Source organism: Trichophyton verrucosum, assembly GCF_000151505.1.
Source record: "Trichophyton verrucosum HKI 0517 chromosome Unknown contig00278_1.f1.exp, whole genome shotgun sequence".
NCBI lineage: Eukaryota > Fungi > Ascomycota > Eurotiomycetes > Onygenales > Arthrodermataceae > Trichophyton > Trichophyton verrucosum.
Window position 1 is genome coordinate 1 of NW_003315468.1, and position 16,144 is coordinate 16,144.

Consider the following 16,144-nt stretch of genomic DNA (forward strand, 5'->3'; position numbering starts at 1 on the left):
TTTTTTATTTTTTCCTTGATATCACAGAAATCAGCCATCCGAAAGCTTTCTCTTTCTACCGGATGAAAAATAGCAGATTAGCCCCTTCTCAGTGATTTTGCCTGTTCTATCATCTTTCCGATCACGTCGTGCAAGCGAAATATTCACGACGGATAAGACAAGACAGACCATCATGGCTCTACTTCTTAGTACCCATGAACACGTCCTTTGAGTTGGCGTTCAGGCCCATTGGCAGTGGAGAGCCAAGTGAACCCAAGGCCAGCATCCAGCGTCTCCCAAAGTAATAACTTGTCATGCTGCCAATAATTCGTATCTTATACAGCCAGAGATGGAGGGTCCTTTCAAATGCCAGCTTTTCTAGGCATGCAATATTGGCCAGTTATTGACAAGTCATTGGCACCCTTGGGCTAAGACAAGGAGCGAGCATAGAAGTACCATGCAAGCCGACAAGCTGGGAACTATCCTGGCCGTCTAAGAACACATCCGTGGTCTAAGTATAAAACAATAATATCTGTCCTGTCAGACTCTGATGCCAATGTCGTCGAGTGGTTGCTCATCCAAGTGGTCACATGATCTACAAATGATGCTTGGCCTCTTAGACAACCGAGGCCCCAACCCACACATCAACCGTCCTTAGTGGTGTAGAGGTAACATCCGAGTCTCTCACACTCGTGCCCGGGGTTCGATTCCCCGCTAGGGAGCGCATTTACTTCTTTTTTATTTCTATTTTTTCCACCCCATACATAAGTGAATAAATACTTTTTTACCATGACATGGAAGAACATGAAAGGACAAGCCTAGGCGTCTTCTTTCGATTCTTATCGGACGTGCTTTGGGCCGCATTACTCACTTCTTGGCTTCATACTAACATCTGCGTGCTGGGCATCCCAAAACTCGCCCCTGCATTTAGTTACATCCTACACCTCAGCCAGCTTCCAGCCGAGTGTTTTTTAACAGGGATGATATCCCGAGTCTGGGGAAGCCAGTCATGCCCTATAACTTCCTCGGCTTGTTCCGGGTAATCCGGTCATACCAGCAGGCTGGCCCTGAATCAACTAACGGTAATAATTTGATGGCTTACGGACTATGTCGGAAGAGAATATGTATGCTTGAAGCCTCGCAGTTTAATACCTGAAAGCAGGTTGACATCCAGGCCGGCCATGCTACCTGATGAATGCCTTATATCTACTGTGAAGTCCAATAGGGGCCTTGCAGTTTCGCTTATTGACTTTCGTCCCGGGGTTGGAGAAGTAGAATATATTAAACGACGACTGGATAGGCATATAAACCGACTTTATATATCCGTGCAGCTACAGTTCTTGATCAGACCTCCGAAGCCACAATATATATTGGCAAATGGGCCTGTTTGTCTGTTCTGTATGCAAGATTCTTGATGTCAACCTTGCGCTTTTCATGCTCCAATATTCATTCTCTAGCCAAGGGCCTCTATACCCGGCCATCTCCCCGGATTATACAGCGGATATCAATGAGAAGTATATGACACTTTCATGGAATAACATACCCAATATCTATGAAACGAGTGCTTTCTTCCGGATAGTCGACATGGAATTGCGCTGCAGTTAGATGGCAGAGTCTCGTATTGGAATTGTGATCCCGACGGAAATCACAGACCGTGGTCTATAGAGCTTGAAATTATTCAATCTCTGATGGCCTGGAAGTGTCCCATATACCTCATCCTCTATGACTTCTCTGGGTATAAATAGGGAGTTCATATTCCAGTGCAGAATGTGATCTTCATCAGCCAAAACAATCTCGACAACTGCTACAGTTGAGAACGCTTCGAACAGTCACACCCCGATCCCGTGAAAACACAGACATTTCTGTCTCGAATCTGCAACAATGCATTTCATTTCGCTGATTACCCTCTCTCTCGTTGCCCTTGCGAACGGCGCAGCATTGAAAGAAGAGGCAACTCCCAGCAACGGCAACAACCTAGTTCCTGCTCAAGCCTGTAACGTTGGTTACAACTATTCTGGATGGTATCTTGCTGATGGCCTTGGTACGTATTTCACCCCTTCCGTGGTTGTTCTTGCTTTGCCCTAACCTTGAGCATTAGGATGGGGAAATGTCCCTGACCTCCAGGGTCTGTACGATTGTCTCTCTCCAACCAGTGCCAGATATCTAGAGCACTGCAGCAAAGGATGCACGAGCGGCTGTGCCCACTGTGCATGAACGGAATACTTCGCAGGTGTTGTAGATGGGGTTATTTCCAGTATGGACGATGTGATATTATGATGTTGGTAGCCGAATAGTATAGCCGTATCGTGCTGGGTTCAACACGCATCACAGATACAAGAGATACCTAATATAGGCCTTGAAGGTGTATTCTGTACCCTGATATTTCCATGGGATTAGAGAAGTTGCTGTCGTGAGATATAGGCTTAGTCATCTATGTTGATATCGATTTCTAGCGACGACGACGACGACGAATTCAACGACACTTCTCGCGATGATGAAAAGACACAAGCCATAAAGACACGAAATGCCGGCAATTGAGAGTCGTTCGGAACTCTGAATAACTACGCCCGGTTGCCTTAGGGCTCCGCGGACATGATGTCCAAGAACAGCGCACAATGACGGCCCTGAATACGAGGACGTTAACTAGTTACGGAGATCACACAACCAACATCTCGATCCACCCCGAAATCCGAATCTGTTGTCCGGCCACGGCTATCTCTGCCGAGTATCTGGAGCGAAAAGACGATAATTTTCTAGGAAACCGCTTAGAGGGAGGAAATGCGGCCTCCGAGGAGTTAATAGGTCGTGTTGGACTTCCCATATTTCTTGAAGGATCGACACTGCGTCATATTGTGGTACCAGGGAAGCACAACAACAAGGAATGCCCGTACCTTTCGAAGGAACCGGTAGGGCTGAAGATGAGCGTGCCGAGAAGATGCCTGACTGCCTTCCAGCGCTTGCTTCTCTGAGCAGTTCGAGATAACCAGCCGGAGTATCGGGCCAATGTCACGCGGATGTCTGCGCTAACTATCACATTTACTATCTCCTACCGGGCCTAAGTTGATTGCCGCGAGACCGACCAGCTGCTAGAACGAAGTCAAACTTGCATGCGATTCCTTGCCAGCGTGGAGAGAACGGCTTGTTTGCTACCAAACTCTTTGCGCACGCCGAGCCAGGTGACAACTTGACATGCGTGGACATGCGGCTCAAGAGGCGCCCGGCCGCGGCCTGAGTGTCTTGAGGAATATTCATTATTCTCTCGCTGTCGTATTGCTTCTCCGACCATGATGAAGGTGCCGAAGCCGTGAACGTAGTCATAAAGGGAAGCCCAGATTCACTGCGCCTATTCTTAGCTGAACCAGCTTCTCCACAGCTGGAGATCACCCCCAGTCAAAGGGAGGGGGAGAGGTTGGGAATCGGTCACAGCAGCTACATACGTCACGGCCGATGACCGTTTGTGTGGATGTCTCAAGCGTTCGTCTAGCAGGCCATTCGCAGAGAGTCATCGACCGGCTCGTTCCAGCGCATCCTCGCTTGAATTTGAGAGCATAAATACAACCGGATCGCCCCCCTCGATTGTTCTTGTGCTTCCCTGTTTATTCACCGACTACCGACTTCTAGCCCTAACTAATAGTTATCTGAGACATCTTCTTATGACGCAGGGCGTCGTGACTTACCACTCTTTTCTCGTTCGATTGCTAGACGCAAGAGTTTTTTCCTGCTTAATTTCACTCCTGCTCGTATACAGAGTACCTTGCTGACCGGAGTTGTAATTGATTTGCACGGCTTAAGTTGCTGGACGACATACATCTACTTCTACACCCTATTTCACTTGTTCTGGACAAGAGCAAGCCACAGCAACAATGCCTGATCGCCCACCATTCCTGGCTCAGGCGACGACTCAGTCGACCTCTTCCTCCGTCCCAAGCCTCTCTACTTCCACAACCTGCTCAGGGAACAGCGATACGTCGAAGACTCCCCTTCACTCTTCGTCGTTGCCACACTTCTTCCACCGTCACAGCAGGGGATCCAGCCTGGGCGGAACAACCTCTCCGCCAACTGCAAGCTCCCACCTAGAGCCACCCACCTCTCCCTCCCGAGGCCATTTCTTCAGCTCATTCTCTCACTCCCGGTCTCGTTCCCAGTCTCGGCCAAAGTCCCCTGCTCCAGCTCCAATTGATACCAGCACATCTCATCACCTAACCCATGGCGGCCAACAGACTACCTCGCCCACACATATGGTGAGCCCGGAGCTGAACACTCCAGACTCGGCAGCCGACGAATGTCAAAAGAAGAAGCGCCATTCTCGCAAGAGCAGCAGCTCTAATCACAAGAGACGCAGCAGCACTATGACGCAAGTTGGCAGACATGGAAATGACTGGCTATTCAACGGTTTCAGCGTGAGAGACCATGTTGGGAAGTTTCTAGACCATGACAAGTAAATAAGAGACGGGGGGAAGTTTTTTTAATTGTCAGAGCTAGGTCTCCTGATGCCTTCAGTGAGGGCTTCTTTTCGATTTCCTGTTTTCTTATGCTGATGAAGTGATGACCTTGTGTTTCGATGGTGTTGACTCTGGCATACCTTTGTCTCATCTATCTTATCTGTTTCCATTGCTAGTTATGTGTCGAAAGGCTCTGGTCTTTCTTCCCATATCCATTCATCTGGAATGATACTGCTGGTAGCATCACAATACTACATAATACTATCAATACATTACCTCTTCTACTAACATTCCAATTAATTCTTACAAATATTACAAGACGCAAGAACCTTTTCAACAAGAGGATTATCCTCCCATATACTCATAAGAGCGGATTCGTAACCGGGAGAAAATTAGACAAAGCCAACAACAGCGGACACTTGGTGACTCAGACATCCGACCCCTTCTATCACTGGAGCATAGCAAGTAGAGCCTTCTCGTAATCCCCTCTGGTCTCACCGGCCACCCGCGATCTCAACGGCTTGCCATACTTCTTCTCAAACTCCTGCTTCACTTGTTCAAGGTGGTGTTTGTTCCAGTGAATACGCACCAGTCTCTCGATCAGAAGGCAATCGTTAGTGCCCATGCCAGCCATGGTATCTTCCAACGCCAGCACATCGTGCATGACAGGCTGAACTGCCTTGCCAAGCATGTACACCAGTGCATCACGGATATGGCCAGAGAAATGGCTTGTGATCTGCGCGCTGAGAGCAGTGTTGTGCTTCTTGGGGAAGTCATCGCAAAGCGCACGGATCTGGTTGTTGGATCGCTGGGTGAGGATCTGCCAGACTGTGTTCTTGGGTACACCTGTATTGCCGCCCATGGCTCCCCAGAGCTGCGACATGTCTTGGTCATGCTGGTACTGATTTGGAGGAGCACTTTCTTCGCAACGAGTTGCGGCTAGAACCAAGTTGAAGAATTGTTCTGTCTGCATGGACAGGTCACCGCGTACATCTGCCTCGAGGGTACGCCCGAAGGTGGCCTTGTACGCTGTCTTGATGGCATTCATGTCTGCGTTGGAGCGGGAAAGTAGCACATCATTGAGCAGCTTTTCATTGGTACCCATACCCTTGATGGCTTTGTTGATAGCGTGGACATCCTGCATCAGGGGTCCGCGTACAAGAGCCATCATAACATCTCTAAACTTTCCTCCGCATTCCTTTTCGATATCCTTTTCCAGGTTGCGCTTGTGGCGAGAGTTGAAGGTATGTGAGATAAGAGCCATTTGAAGCGGGTCTGGCCTTGCAAGAACTTCTATCAGTGTGAGCTCGTCAGTCCCGAAGCCCTTCATGGCTTTGCGCAGAATGTCAGCTTCTCTACTGGCGTCTCCTTGTGCCATCTGGCCTGGCACGTAGCCCGGAGACGGAGGTGCTGGTGGCCCGCTAGGTGGTGCACCATACCCCGGCTGAGGGGGATATCTCTGCGGAGGGTAGCCTTGCGGAGGATAGCCTTGAGGTGGGTATCCTTGTGCGGGAGGATATTGTCCCTGAGGCGGATATCCGTACGGCGGGGCACCACCCGGTGGAGGGGCGCCATACTGTCCCTGCGGAGGAGGAGGGCCGCCATGGGGAGGGTACTGCCCTTGAGGGGGATGATACTGTCCCTGCGGTGGGTAGTATTGGCCTTGCGCGCCTCCAGGGGGAGGATACTGGCCTTGCGGAGGGTACTGTCCTTGTGGGGGGTGCTGTCCTTGTGGTGGTGGTTGACCATGAGGAGGATAGCCCTAAGGAGGGTATCCCTGAGGCGGCGCACCACCCTGCGGTGGATAGGGGTACTCTAGACATATCGTAATTAGTACGGCTTCACAAATAATGGGCTAAGGGGGTTGTGCGTATAGGGGGCTGGTTTGGGCGCAACATACGGCCTGGCGGGGGATATCCAGCCATGACGGAAGCAAAAGCGAGCAAGAGCCGCAGTAATTGGTCCGGAGCAGGATGATTAACAATATATGCCCTTCGCAGCTAGTAATGAGTTGCAGCAGTGCGGGTAAAATGGATGGTTTAGTGAACTATGTACCTGGTAGTTAACTAGTTAGGTGTTGCTGGGGATCTGGCTGGTTAAATAAATAACTGGCGACCTAAACCCAAGATCCTCCAGCCCCTCCAAAGCGGCGCTTCTCATCACGAATGCCAATCCTCAATTTCTCGTGTTTATATCCACCGCCAACACTGGCTGTGGCAGTGCCTGTCCTTGTCCTGTCCTTGGTGCTCTCTAACTATCGACGCAGGCAGTGGCACGGTCGGCAGTTAAGCAGATGTTGACTCTCGTTGTGGCTGTGGGCTGCCTTGAAGCCCCTGAAAGCGCTGGAGCAGGCAGACAGGGGACAACAGCGGCGGAACCGGCGGATTGGGTGTAGCCTGCATGATAGCGACAGCGAACATGTATCTCAAGTGCTCGAACGCCCTCTCGTCCGTTCTTATTCTGGAGTAGACATCTCGGGCCTCGAGAATCGGAGCAGTCAAAATACTTGATGAGCCCCTGAAGCTGGATTTACGGCTGGCCAGGGAGGAGCTAAGGGGGAAGTATAGAAATATAGAAACCATACCGCAGACTTGATTGGGATGAAGCTCGGAGACTGTTAAACGACTAGAATCCTGATATTCAGGCGTTTGTCTTTGATATGTTGCCATATGAATCATGGAACGAGGCCAGTATATATCAAACCAACAGCGACCTATGGCACAGTCTATATCTATCTAGCTTACTCGCGAGGTCTTCGAAGTCTGTCCTGGAATAACTCTTGAAGTGCTAGTCTCGAACGGCAGTGCTGTATAACATCGATTTATATATACTGAAATAGGGTATAGTCATTAAATATGGAAAATCTCAGTAAGTCGGTCAAAAGAATTCATCAAATCTTGTAATAGGAGAACAGAATAATCAAATCATAGAGCTATCAATTGAGCTTCTTAGCGGTTTGCTCGTTCGCAACAGCAGCGGTCGCAAAAGCAGCCTTGATCTCTCCCCAAGCAACAGATATCACCCAGAGCGGAACAATGACCCAAAGGACGTTGAAGAAAACCAGGTAGAGCCACAGATAGACCGGATCGCTCGTCTCCAAGCCAACACTGCCCGAGAACCACTCTGGTCCAAAGGTCATGAACCCGCCATACAGCTCCCCCACGGCCAAGATAATGGATGAAAACCACAGGCAGCTAGAGTACTTCGCTTTGGATGCAGCTGTAGCACTCGGGGACGAAGACCTGGTTAGCAAGTAGCAGATATAAACTGCCAGCGGACCCCCAATTAATACCGTCAATATCTCTAGGCAGACCACGCACAGGTCAGCACCTAGCCAGCGTGCATCCGCCTTGCCATATTCCTGCCACATTCTAGCACTGGCTCCCACGCCGTAAGCGGGACCATAGGCTCTATCTGGCCTGTTAAGGAAGTAAGGTGGTCCATAGACGCCGGGAATGGTTTCGCCAGGCTGAAGCTGCTTGTAGCTGAAGAAGCAGTGGTAGAGGAATGATCCCTCAATCAAGAGATGAGTTCCGGCATCGTAGGCATGCCAGAAGAAAAGGAGGCGGTTGCGAAGCTGGTTGGAAGGGATAAGGGCGGTGCCTAGGAGGTAGGATAGAGGCATTATTGAGAGGGCGGCCGTGATGGAGAGCAGCGTCGGAAGGTCAGCGGTAAACGCTGGAACTGCAGTAGAGGTCGTCATCTTGTCCCCTTTCTCTTCTTCAATTCAATGAGACTTCGAGTACTCCGTAACAAGGTATCGCTTGTGTCGTGGGTTACGAGTTGTTTAGAAGCAGAGCTCCGGATGGGAAGTGTTTTGTGCCTCTTTCCCTTTCGATTCTTATCCAATGGTGCAATGCACAGCCTGGTTATCGGCCCTCGTCGTCCTTGTTCGTCTCCCCTTAACTTCGCAATCCCTATTGTCCCATTGTCCTCAAATTGTCTTTTGTCGTATTCTTCTTTGTTTTCTTCTTGTTCTTCTTCTCCTCAATAACGCCGCGGCTGAGATGACGATCACGTGGTTCTCGATTAAGCTGCTTATTCATCAAAATTAACCTTAATTGGATCAAGGTTAATCCGTAACTCTATTAATAAGAAATTGTAAACTTAATAAAAACATCAGACGAAAAGACGAAGAAATTAATTTGATCGAAAAGTGAATTATGTTAGATGAATAAAGAGTCCTGGTACGCAAGGCATGAATTTCAGATTAACAGATGATAATATTCCTCCTAAGCTGAAGTGGTTTAAATTTTCAGAGTGTGGTTTGATACTTTGAAGACTAGAACTAGTTCCTCGGCCCTCGAACAAGATGTTCCAAGACACGGATGGATACCTCCTTTCGCATCCCACTTTCCACCTCAGGAAGGACATGTTTCTTATCGTATAACCTCTCCCCCTCGTCTAGTTCATGCAGGTACAGCCTAGCCTGCATATCAATGTCTCCCGTCACATCCGAGTTGAACCGTTCGGCCGCATCTAGATGACTGGTAAGATGAGCAAGCATGAGCCGATTGGCATGGGCGTTGGCGTCTTTGCGGAGTATAAAACATTCAGACATCTCAGTGTATTTTGTGCTCTGTACTTCAGCTTTGGCAGGGTGCTCACTGGTGATATCACCAACGGGGGTGGTTCGGATTTGCTCGATTATGGTATATATTTTGGTAGGTATACGCTCCAGTTTAATCCTTTTCTTGCGTTTTACTGGTTCTTCGTGGATTTCGCGTTCAACTCGCACTATTACCATGCGACCAGATGCAAACTCTACTGCTTGCTCAGTGAAGTCTTCTTCGAACGTTGCGCGGAATTCCATGCGGGTGCGTTCCTTCAGGTTGCCGTAGCAGGCTGATATTTGGTCTCGCATCTTGCTCTCTGCACGAAGTCTGCTGAGATGTGATGATATATAGACGGGTGTTGGGTCTGGATTTGCTGGATCGATTTCAGTGCGGAAAACATGGTAGGCCCAGACTGGTTCCGGTGCGTCATCCTCCTGAGCGTCTTCGGGATCATCATCGTCTTCTTCGTCATCTGTGGTTTCGACTTCCATACCAGATTTGTCATCTTCCTGTATTAGTTCGGCTTGCTCAGCCGCATGGCTAGTTGGACGTTTTCTCCTTGATGAGGAGGGGTTGGGTTCATCGGGGTTCCTGGGAGATGTGATCGTCTCACTAACATTGGCTTCTGCCGATGTATTGACAGCCGAATAACCCCTCTTCTTGACAATATTCTTTTCCAGAGCCATTTTATTAACAGACCAGCTGTACTCCCTGCGCTCGATATTCCGCTGGATATCATGCAACCTTCTCCTCTCTGTGCTAGTCAGGGGTATTTTTGCATCAAATTTCGCCTTGAAGTTCTCAAACTCCATCTTCTCAATACTAGACCGTTCATTCATTAGCCCAATTTGTTCAAGCCTTTTGAAAGCCGCTTCTATAGCATCTATTCTCTCCAGACAGGCTGCATGCTTTCGGTCCACAGGTAAAAAACTTGGAGACACCCATATGTTTGGCTTACGGCGAAGGCTTTGGGATCCCCATGCCGCATCCGTGAGCCGGATGGGGGTTGGAGATGGTGGGTGTGGTCGTTGTTGAGAACTAACAGGTGGAAGGGGTGCAAATATTGTACGCTTCTTTTTAGCTGCTTCTTCGGCAAGGCGTAACTGTAACCACGATTCAGCTTCATCATCACCCATACGCGTTTGGCTGGAGCTGGTAGAACGTCGAGATGATTGGGACAGTTGTTCCACTTTTGTTGGCTCTTGATTCAGTGAATTCGTGCTTTTGATGGGGCTTAGATCGTTAATATTTGGAGGAGTAGCAGTTTCCTGGCTATTCCCGGTCAAGTCAACAATTTCAGGGGGTTCTTTTGTATCCTGGGCTTCAACATCATCATCGTCTTCGTCTTCTTCGGAGCTAGTGCTACCATTAGAGTCATTTTCGTTGCTGTCAACGTTGAAGAGGTAATTGAGATTAGCAGGAGGTCTAAAAAGCTGCTCGCCGCTGCCTCGTTGGCTAGATGGGCTTGGGCGGGAGATTTGGCTGGATCGTTGTGCGTATTGCTGCAGGGAAAGACGACCTGTTTGACGGCCAGCAATTGATGTAGAGGAACGAGGCTGAAGGCCCAAGGGCTTGCTGGCCTGTATATTTTTAGCACGGAACATGCTTCACTTTAACGTTGAATTCAGCTGCTAGGTGGTAGTAAACCCGGATAAGTGTAGAATATACGATAAGCAAGTCAATGAACGGTAACTAGTAGTTTGAACCAGAACTAGTGTAAGCAGGTAGCGAACGAGAATAAAGATGGCAAACTGAAGATGTAGCTGGTAGCGGATGTGAACTGTAGGTGAAAAACAAAAGAAGTAAAATATCAGAGCAACTCATGTGAAGATCAGTGATATCTTAGCAGGTTGTATCTAGCTCAAGTGAAGTTATCAAGCTTCGGCATATTGGTATATTGTGGAAAGAGTAGACTGAATATTAAAGGATAATTGTGAGTCTGGTAACATCTATCCATATATCCAAGGGGCTGTAACGATATCCAAAGTAGTAAACATATCCTTAACTCCAAGATGGAGAACCATGAAAGGAGAGCCCCTTTCGTCTAAGGATAGACCCTGTCCTTACAGTTGAGGGGATACTCCAGAGTTATAGTTAGCCTTGGACTCAAGGCTTCCGGAGTATTATAGCCATACATGATATGATATCTCCAGATGCAATATCAGCGTCCATCCTAAGCCTCCAGGTCATGATTCTTTGATAGATAAGAGATATGGGTATTTTATACCGGGTTCCTTGCCAGATGAGGTTGCTTTTCGACGAATATTGTATTGATAGTGGGAAAAAGTAACTCCACGAATTCCGGAAGACACAGCATGCGTTGGTGTACCATATACAGATGGCATGAAAACACTTATTGCCAGTTATCTTTGTCCCGTTTTAACCATCATTCCCTCCGTGGTCTTGTGGTATATCCATTCTCAACAGTTACGTAGGCCTCCTGTATAGACTCCCGTATGGCCAGAGGGTCAAACTAGCATTCACCCACGAGCATCTTCGCAAAGCTAGGGGCGCAGTCTAGCAGGCTGTAGCTATGATTATAATCTCCTTTCTTTATCTGGCCCACAAGAATTAGCAATGTCTATCATATTATGATATAAAAAGTCCTTCTAGCTGGTCCTCGCCCACCAGAGCACCTTCGGCGACAGTGCAGGACTCTCCCACAGCGCACCGCAGTAAACACGGTCAGAGACTGTCAAGCCGGTCAAACTGTCCATTCTGCATCGCGAATGCCTCTAGTCAACGGGAGATGGGAAAAAAACAAGAAAAAGGTCACGAAGTCGCTTGTTTTGCGTGTCTTGTGTGTGGGGGTGTGACATATTTTTGTCTCAGGCGAAGGGAAGAAACATCTTGGGATTCTTCAACATCCGCCAGCGACAAGCCGCCGACAACACCACCACCACCACCACCACCGCCATGATATGCCAGTGCTAGCGAGGACGCTCGGTATTACTTCGGCTCTCGTATCTCCTCCTCTACGGTAGTTGGCTGGCGTCTCGAGCGAGAAGCCATGCTCGACTTTGACCGGCGGTAGACGCACATACGGGGACTGGGACTGCGGTCCGCTTGCTTATACAACTACACATACCACACCACAGCCGCCCTCTGGGAGGATGGAAAAGCCTAAGGAGGGCAGTTCGGCGCTGGTAGACTTGGGAAAAGAGCTGACTTGCTCTGTGAGTGTTGTTTTTCTCACTTCTGTTATGGTATTGCGACTGTTCTGACCGCAAGATAGATATGCACCGAGATTCTCTACCAGCCGCTGACCTTGCTCGACTGCCTACATACATTTTGCGGATCGTGTTTGAAAAGCTGGTTCTCATGGCAGGCGTCGAATCCGACGGATGGCAACAGACCGCGGTTTACATGTCCATCATGTCGAGCCTCTGTTCGAGATACAAGACACGATGCGAAAGTGGCCACCTTGCTCGATCTCTTCCTCCAGTCAAACCCGGATCAAGTAAAGTCGGCTGAGGAGAAGGAGGAGATCGCATCGGAGTACAAACATGGGGATTCCGTGCTGCCCGAAGTTGGGCAGATAGTGCGATCCGCAAGTGACGATGAGGATGAGAGGCTCCTAGCTGAGGTCAGAGATATGAGTCTGCGGGATGTTCAGGGAGCCAGCGGTAGTGGAAGCGGCAGCAGCGGGCGTCGCCATCGTAGTCCGTTAGCACCGCGCTCAAGAGGAAGATCGGAGCGCAGTCCTGGTGCACAGGCGAGGGAGCAGCGGGTGGAAGATGCTAGGCGGAGACGGCGGGCGGAAAGGCGAATGAATGCCTCGCCTGCCATGCGCAACCCTCGAGACATGAGCCCGGATTCGAGAAGGGTTGAGCATCAGTCCAGCTTACGGTCGCTTATTGGGTCAACGGGCGAGTCGGCCATCGAGGACGAGATCCTACGCCAAATCGCAGAAGAAGGACTGCTGGATGGCATCGACTTGCACAGTCTGACACCTACGCAGGAAGACGAGTTGACGGAACGTATTGCGCAGGCCTTCAGGCGGCGGCACCGAGTCCCTTCTCCCACGCACATCTCAAGGCGAAGAGAGAGTCCGTCGCCAGCTCAGCCACGACCAGTATCACAGGATAGACAGCAGCAGCAGCCTCATCAACAGGAGCGGTCTCCCAGTGCTTCAGCGTCTACACCTCGGGCTCGAGAGCCTACCAGACGGGCTCCACCGACCTCTCGACCTCGTCTTCTAGAGCCTCTCACCGCTCATCATGCTGCAAACCACCGCCGAAGTGCCTCTGATCAAGGGACGGGCACTCGGAGACGGCGCACATCGCCAACTCCGCCCACGGGCTTCTCCCTCTCTTCCGAGGCACTGGCCCAACCCGCGGCCCGCACAGCTAGTGGTGGCTCTACTGCAGGTTCCGGCGCCGGCTCTGCTGCGGGAAGTGGCCCTGGGGCTCATTCGACTGGGCCGTCCCGCAGACGAGCCTCAAATAGCTCCCTTCCGCCGACATCACTGCGGAACCAGGCAATTCTACCACTTCAGGTCAACCGTTCAAGGCGTCCTTCGTCTCCTGGAGAGAGGCAGCGCCGGCGGAGCCCTGCTGCTATCAATCCAAACGGAGGAAACACCGCTGTTGAGCCTCCTCCTCCTCCTCCTGCTGTTGCTACTGCACCGTCTGTCGTCAGTGAAATTACTGGGATCCATACTTCGAACAGGCGTCAGGCTTCACAGTCACAGTCACAACCATCTACTCCAGCCACCGCTACCGCTGCTGTCAACACACCAGTAACCACCTCTCCGCCACCGGGACCCATTAGACGAGTCTCAAATCCGGTTATTCTACCGTCTACTGTGCCTCCTGCTCAGATGCTCCCCGAGCCTTCAATATCATGTGAACGGTGCGGGAAGAACAACATACAGTATGAATTGCACAAGGTTTGCAAGCTTTGCAAGTCCGGCAATTATTGTCTCTGTGCTCGTTGCTATCGTCTCGGCCGCGGATGTCTGCATTGGTTTGGATTTGGTCACGCGGCGCAATACTTCTTTGAGAAGAAGATGGCATCTTTGAACAAACCGTTGAACGAACAAGAACCGCCTCACAAACTGACCTGGCGTAGGTACTTACGGCCACCAGAGGAACGAGTAGAACAATCGTCGTCATCTTCCCATAGTCCACGGTCTGCTCATGTGCCGCTTTCCAGACGAGTACAGATGGGCATGTTCTGTGATATGTGCGAGCGGTTTACGGATGAATGTTTCTGGAAATGCAGAGAGTGCAATGACGGTGAATGGGGATTCTGTAACAATTGCGTTAACCAGGACAAATGCTGCACGCATCCTCTGTTGCCGATATCCCGTGTCAAGGTGAAGCCAAAGACAGATGCACAAACATCTCCACGAACCACAGCCTCGCTTCCTTCTTCAACGGAAGCCGCCGAATACAGACCCCTCACATTCTCTACGCAATGCAATGTCTGTACATACCCCATCCCTCCTTCAACAACACGATTCCATTGCATCCAGTGTAACGAGGGTGACTACGATATGTGCACGAACTGCTATCTGAAATTAGGCGCATCGGGCAAAATCAGCAAGGAAAACGGCCGAAATGGCTGGCGGCGGTGCCTACAGGGCCATCGCATGATAATTGTTGGCTTTGAGGACCACCGAGTAGGACAGATGAGAGTCGTCGTCCAGGGCCTTGTGGGCGGACACGCATGGAAGGACGAACACATCCCAACCCCCTCTTCCGGCGCCAGGAGAGATACCAGCAATAACAGCAACACTCCCACCAGTCCCGTCTCCGAAACCAACGGAACACCAGGCCGAATTGCCCTCCAACGACAAAACTCCGGCCGCTGGACATGGACCGAACCCACCGACTCAAGTGACAGCAACTTCAGGCAACGACGCAGACTTAACCGAGCCAGACAACATCTCTCTTCTGGTCCCGAGAGTCCGTCGGACAGCTCCTCTTCGTCCCCCTTCCCGCTCAGCACCACCCGCTTCCCTCCATCAGGTGGCATCGGCCTACGCCTTATCGCCAAATGGTCACATCACCCTGAACCCGACAACAATGACGAGATAATGTTTCCTCGGGGCGCGGAGATCACGGAAGCTGAAAACATCAATGACGATTGGCTTTGGGGATGCTATGCTGGCCAGAAAGGATTTTTGCCCGGCGGATACGTCCTTCTCATTGACGAGGTTGGCGCCGATGGTCTCCGATGAAAGATAAACGATATGAAATGTTTTCTCGATATATTTCTTTCTTGTTGATATCTTTCTTACTTCTTTTCTTCCTTTCTATCTGTCCCCTTCCAGCTGGACGGATGCACGAGTCATGACGAATAAGACGATGGATGGATACACCTACAGGGATGACATTTATACAAAAGGGTATATACTACAGCTAGATATAATGATCATGAGTTAAACGCCTTTTCTTCTTATCTACTACCAAGTTATTTAGTAGATTAGCCATCCACTTTACTTTCAGCAGGACGGCAAAGACAATCCTTCGTGAAACAACAATCGAAATATGTTCCGTCTCTTTGGCCATACGTTTTAAGCCCGACATCGGCGGGCCGGGCAATAAGCTATTCAAACCAATATACTTGACTTTATGCCAGGTAAGAATCGAAAATCGACAGGCATTAGCAGCGCGGGGAACAAGGCAGTGTGCCCAGACGACCAAGGGGACTAAGAGGTACGTACGCATGTACAGATACAACGGCGCATTCTGCTCAGCGTACACGCTTAAATTGCACGGCAAAAAAACCTGATATCTATATGCATAGAGGCAATAGATCGGTGTTCAACCAGCTACTTACCCGTCTGCCAGCTAATCAACCGTACGACGGCGGGAGAGAATATTGAAATTGCCCGAAGTATCAAAAGCCGACGGGCGAGTGTTTGTAAACAATAGGCCAAGTAGTTGCTTGTTGTTAGCCATATACTTTGAACGACGTAGCCCACGGGTCGTCGGAGGGCGGGAACTATAACTTCGTTCATGAAACGAATCGGACATGCTCGCATCCAGGGCTAAGGAGGGTATGTGTGTTTGGATGCAAACGGGAAAAGCTCGGTGGTGCCTGTATTCAGCAGTGAAAAAGGGAAAAGAAGGGCAGATGATGCTTTGGCGTGAGGCTTTTACGCAAGCTAGGGTTACGCGACAGATGCGCAGTGTTTTTGTGTTTGTGTTTCTGTGT

At 50.0% G+C, this 16,144-nt stretch overlaps 6 protein-coding genes and 1 pseudogene across 7 annotated transcripts; 4 read left to right on the top strand and 3 right to left on the bottom strand.

The window, feature by feature from the left end:
• Positions 1–630: 630 nt before the first annotated feature.
• On the top strand, positions 631–701 carry TRV_03295 (annotated as a pseudogene). The gene has a single exon. The product of its transcript is annotated as a tRNA-OTHER (tRNA).
• Positions 702–1,860: 1,159 nt separating this feature from the next.
• On the top strand, positions 1,861–2,064 carry TRV_03296 (uncharacterized protein; the record flags this gene model as incomplete). Its single annotated transcript, XM_003022529.1, has 1 exon — positions 1,861–2,064. The coding sequence occupies one exon, from the start codon at positions 1,861–1,863 to the stop codon at positions 2,062–2,064; it is 204 nt and encodes a 67-aa protein (XP_003022575.1).
• Positions 2,065–3,842: 1,778 nt separating this feature from the next.
• Positions 3,843–4,421, top strand: TRV_03297 (uncharacterized protein; the record flags this gene model as incomplete). Its single annotated transcript, XM_003022530.1, has 1 exon — positions 3,843–4,421. One exon carries the CDS (start codon positions 3,843–3,845, stop codon positions 4,419–4,421), a length of 579 nt encoding a protein of 192 aa, XP_003022576.1.
• Positions 4,422–4,869: 448 nt separating this feature from the next.
• Positions 4,870–6,170, bottom strand: TRV_03298 (annexin ANXC3.1; the record flags this gene model as incomplete). Its single annotated transcript, XM_003022531.1, has 2 exons — positions 4,870–5,831; positions 5,861–6,170. The coding sequence occupies 2 exons, from the start codon at positions 6,168–6,170 to the stop codon at positions 4,870–4,872; spliced, it is 1,272 nt and encodes a 423-aa protein (XP_003022577.1).
• A 1,186-nt stretch (positions 6,171–7,356) lies between these two features.
• On the bottom strand, positions 7,357–8,124 carry TRV_03299 (uncharacterized protein; the record flags this gene model as incomplete). Its single annotated transcript, XM_003022532.1, has 1 exon — positions 7,357–8,124. The coding sequence occupies one exon, from the start codon at positions 8,122–8,124 to the stop codon at positions 7,357–7,359; it is 768 nt and encodes a 255-aa protein (XP_003022578.1).
• A 585-nt stretch (positions 8,125–8,709) lies between these two features.
• On the bottom strand, positions 8,710–10,581 carry TRV_03300 (uncharacterized protein; the record flags this gene model as incomplete). The annotated part of the gene is made up of 1 exon (XM_003022533.1): positions 8,710–10,581. The coding sequence occupies one exon, from the start codon at positions 10,579–10,581 to the stop codon at positions 8,710–8,712; it is 1,872 nt and encodes a 623-aa protein (XP_003022579.1).
• A 1,509-nt stretch (positions 10,582–12,090) lies between these two features.
• On the top strand, positions 12,091–15,164 carry TRV_03301 (SH3 domain protein; the record flags this gene model as incomplete). The annotated part of the gene is made up of 2 exons (XM_003022534.1): positions 12,091–12,153; positions 12,213–15,164. The coding sequence occupies 2 exons, from the start codon at positions 12,091–12,093 to the stop codon at positions 15,162–15,164; spliced, it is 3,015 nt and encodes a 1,004-aa protein (XP_003022580.1).
• Positions 15,165–16,144: the final 980 nt, after the last annotated feature.